At 38.2% G+C, this 5000-nt stretch overlaps 1 protein-coding gene across 1 annotated transcript in view; it reads right to left on the reverse strand.

The window, feature by feature from the left end:
- LOC144956094 (uncharacterized) overlaps positions 1-5000 on the reverse strand; it is a 23827-nt gene that overhangs the window by 6362 nt on the left and 12465 nt on the right. The window contains exons 8-9 of the mRNA XM_078886441.1: positions 4582-4867; positions 446-523 (exon numbers count right to left, since the gene is read on the reverse strand). Coding sequence (XP_078742567.1) covers positions 446-523; positions 4582-4867 — 364 coding nt within the window. The remainder of the gene's footprint in view (positions 1-445; positions 524-4581; positions 4868-5000) is intronic.

Genomic DNA, 5000 nt, shown 5'->3' on the forward strand with positions numbered 1-5000 from the left:
CGATTTGATCACGTTTAGTGGATTTCGATCTGTATAAAAGCTCGTTAAAACAAAATTATGAGCTCGACTAATGCTGCTATACAGTCTAATTGTATGAAACTCACCTTCGGATTGGAAGGTCCAGGGTTCGAGACCCGCTCTGAGGTACAAATAGCTGAGTCCTTGGAAAAGGCTCTTTACTCACATTCTCTCACCGTATTCAGGTGTAAAATGAGTACCTGGCCGTTAACAGCGTTGTGTAATATGTTATAATATGCGTTATGTCACATCCTACACATGCTAAATGTTCGTGTTGGCTTGGAACCACCTGTAAAGCGTTTTGAGCACGTTAGTGGATTTTGCCCAATGTTAAAGCTCACGTTTTATTTATTTTTTTGTTGTTTTTTTTTAAGGCATCACACCTGCGAAATTAGAACACATCTGTGATGATCCTTCGATAATTTACCTGGATTGTTGGCGTGGAAACGTATGACAGTATAACCACCGTCAGGGACGGTAACTGTGTCTTTCTTTGGTGGCCTGTCTAACAATTCCGGCATCACACATGCCCAGTCCATGCCACACATCAGGATGGAATGTCCAGTCGGAGGTCGGTGAAGGAGTGGTGCAGTGGTGTATGATGATGATGAAGAGTGAGGTGGTGGTGAGATGATGATGATGATGATGATGATGAATGATGATGATGGATGATGATGATGATGATGATGATGATGTGATGATGATGATGATGATGATGATGATGATGATGATGATGATGATGATGAGATGATGATGTGTGATGATGTGATGATGATGATGATGATGATGATGATGATGATGATGATGATGATGATGATGAATGATGATAGATGATGATGATGAGATGATGATGATGATTGATGATGATGAGATGAGATGATGATGTGGTGTGATGATGATGATGATGATGATGATGATGATGATGATGATGATGTGATGATGATGATGAGATGATGATGATGATGATGATGATGATGATGATGATGATAGATGATGATGATGATGATGGTGTGTGAATGAGTTGATGATGATGATGATGATGATGATGATGAGATGATGATGAATGATGGATGATGATGATTGATGATGATGCTGATGATGATGATGGTGGTTGTGGTGGTGGTGATGATGATGATGATGATGATGATGATGATGATGCTGATGATGATGATGATGATGATGATGATGATGATGATGATGATGATGATGATGATGATGATGATGATGATGGTGGTGGCGGTGGTGGTGATGATGATGATGATGATGATGATGATGATGATGATGATGATGATGATGATGATGATGATGATGATGATGATGATGATGTGGTGGTGGTGGTGGTGGTGGTGGTGTGATGATGATGATGATGATGATGATGATGATGATGATGATGATGATGATGATGATGATGATGATGATGATGATGGTGGTGGTTGTGGTGGTGGTGATGATGATGATGATGATGATGATGATGATGATGATGATGATGATGATGATGATGATGATGCTGATGATGATGCTGATGATGATGATGATGATGATGATGATGATGGTGGTGGTGGTGGTGATGATGATGATGATGATGATCATGATGATGATGATGATGATGACCATGATGATGATGATGATGATGCGGAGGAGAAGAAATAGGAGGAGCTGGAGGAGGAGGAAGAGGAGAATCATCATGATGCCGACCACGACGAAGACAACTACGACGACGATGATGATGATGATGATGATGATGATGATGATGATGATGATGATGATGATGATGATGATGATGATGATATAATATATAATGAACTTATATAGCGCCTAGTTCCAATTTAGAAGTGCTCACTGGCGCTTTACATCAACACATCATGTATGATATACAAATGTAGAACTGGCATGTTAAAAAACCACACAAATTCGATGATAACATAATATATTATAATAAAATACATACTAAGGGTCCAAATTATATGCCCTACAGAAAAGCTCAGTTTTTAACCGTTTTCTAAAGATAAGTGGATTTTCACTATTTTTAGTTTCAATATTGATGGAGTTTCACAGTCGGGGGGGGGGGGGGGGCAAGGTGGTCAAAAGATTTCTCATGAAAAACTAACGATTTTAGGGGTTCCCTTAGGATATTTAAATTTGCAGATCTTAAATTTCGACTGGGTTCATAAAGGTGGATAAGTTCCTGAAGGTAAACAGAAGCTGAATTGTTTAAGCAATTGAAAACATGGGTGAATATTTTTAATTCAATTCTAAACTTTACAGGTAGCCAGTGTAGGTCCTCCAAAATCGGGGTGATATGTTCGCGCTTTTTAGATAACGTTACCAGTCGAGCTGCTTTGTTCTGTATTTTTTGGAATCGAATAATGACATTATTATCACAACCATAGAGTAAGCTATTGCAATAATCAAGGCGGGTAAGAATCAAAGAGACAACAAGAAGTTTAGTAGTATTAATATCAAGAAGCCTTCTAATAGCACCAATAGATCTAAGATAAAGATTGAAGGATCTAGTTACATTAGTGACATGGACAGACATGTTTAATTTGGTATCAAATAAAACTCTTAAGTTTCTCACATGTTCTTTAGTGATGGGAATTACACAATCAGAAAGATTCAAGTTAAGCGTGGAAAGGTCGACGAGGCCCCGTCTTGTAATTTGCAACACCTCTGTTTTGTTTTCATTTAACCTGAGTTTATTGCAACACATCCAGTCACTAATCTCAGAGATACAATTTTCTATATCCGTTATAACATTGAGATGATTGTCGATATTAATGGGAAACAGTAATTGGGTGTCGTCTGTGTAAAAATGGTACTTAATAAAATATTTTGAGATGATGTCACCTAATGGTCTGATATAGAGGGTGAATAAAGAGGGTCCCATAACTGAACTCTGTGGTACACCAAAAGATAGGGGACAAGGAGAAAAGAATTCATGTTGATTTACAGACACTGATTGAATTCTGTCAGAGAGGTAAGAAGAAAACCAGTCAAGAACAGTACCCCCAAACCGTATAGTGTCTTAAATCTGATGATGATGATGATGATGATGATGATGATGATGATGATGATGATGATGATGATGATGATGATGAGAATGATGACAATTAAATACTATAAACCATCATGCCATCTTATCATTATCATGGACACAAATTAAACATAATTAATTATAACAATGAACCCCATCGTAATGATGTGAATTCTCTCAATGAGAAAGTAGCTATTGATGCTATGCGTTTAGGTATAATACTCACAACATTCGCCAACCGGATATATAATGTACCAACACACAAAACTTTGTGTAACCTTGAACGTTTTAACGTAGTCTGACTGATAGAATTTTATGAGAACTAATCATTAAAATGGCTGTCTAAAAACAATAACAAAGAGCTGAGTGACGTCAATTGGATTCAATAGTCTGATATCACGTCGCCCAGCAACGGCGGCCATCGTGGTTCTAAACAAAGAAAATCGGTACATTTTATTCTTCATGCTGGCTAGAACTTTTCCATATGTCTTGTGATCAGAATGTGTAAAAGTCAAAACATGATCAGATTTATAATTTTGTTTTCCTCTGGAGAAATATTTCATAAGGGCGTCAGCCATTGTACCGATAATTAAGAGCCAATTACTAACTTACCATGTGTCATTACGAGGGAAGTGATGTTACAACTGTTGAAGCGTATTTCGTTCCATAGACAGAACTAAGTTGACGTTACTCAGGTCTTTGTTATTGTTTTTTTTTTTCATCCATGTTTATGAGTAATTCTCACTTAACTGTATTATCCATACTATAGATACTGTGTGCTTGGCTAAGAAACTCACAACATTGCCATCCGGAAATACAACGTCCCAAACACAAAACTATGTGTAATCTTGATCGTTCATAGTCTGGTTAACACAGTTTAGTGAGAATTACTCATAAACCTGGATGGCAAATAATAATGACCTGAGTGACGTCATCTTCATTCTATCTATAAGGATTCACGGTTACACATAGTTTTGTGTGTTGGTCCGTTATACTTCCGGATGGCAATGTTGTGAGTATCTTAGCCGATCGCATACAGTCAAATGGGGTCACTTTGCCTATAGAGATTTGGACATGCGAGATTGCATCTAGTTTTGCAACAGTTATTTCTCTTGATGAAAAATAAAGTCCTCTAATAAGCAAAATAACAGCAACAAGCCTGAGAATACTCAAAATTCTCCAAATCGGTTGAAGCAAAGTCACCCCAGTTGACGGTACTATCTATAGATGGGTATGCGCTTGGCTAAGAAGCTCACAACATTGCCATCCGGAAATAAAACACCAACACACAAAACTATGCGTATCCTTGAACATGTATAGTCTTGGTAATACGGTTAGTGAAAATTACTCAAATCGGTTGAAGCAAAATCACCCCGTGAGGGCAAAGTCTCCCCAGTTGACGGTACTTTCTGTAGATAGTTCGAAGTTGACGTCGCTCAGGTGTTTGCTATTGTTTATTTTGCCATCCGCGTTCATGAGTAATTCTCACTAAACTGTATGAACCAGACTATAAACGGTCAAGATTACACATAGTCTTGTGTGTTGGTTCGTTATATTTCCGGATGGCAATGTTATGAGCTTCTTAGCCAAGCGCATACTTTCTATAAATTTAAGACTTACTCTGTCCATGGCCACGACTCTAAAATGATGTCCATGAAGATGGATAGGGTGGTTGGCGTTCCAAGGATGTCCTTCGTCCACGAGAATCACCTCCACCACGTCATCAAAGTCCACTTTATAGAGATGGATACACTCACAAAACTCAGTTTCACAGTTTTTGCCCTGAGGTCTGCTGTCGTTGTTGCAGAACAGATCCTAGAAAGATAGAAGGTTATTAAAAAATAATAGTAGTCCTTCAGAGCGTGGCCTTCGTAAACTCGTGGCCTGACTCTGCCCGTACCCATCGTTAACTTATAACCTGACACTGATCAAAAAATGACGTCAAAAG

Source organism: Berghia stephanieae, chromosome 10 (genome assembly GCF_034508935.2).
Source record: "Berghia stephanieae isolate SIO BIC M18660-M18661 chromosome 10, UCSD_Bste_1.3, whole genome shotgun sequence".
Classification (NCBI taxonomy): domain Eukaryota; kingdom Metazoa; phylum Mollusca; class Gastropoda; order Nudibranchia; family Aeolidiidae; genus Berghia; species Berghia stephanieae.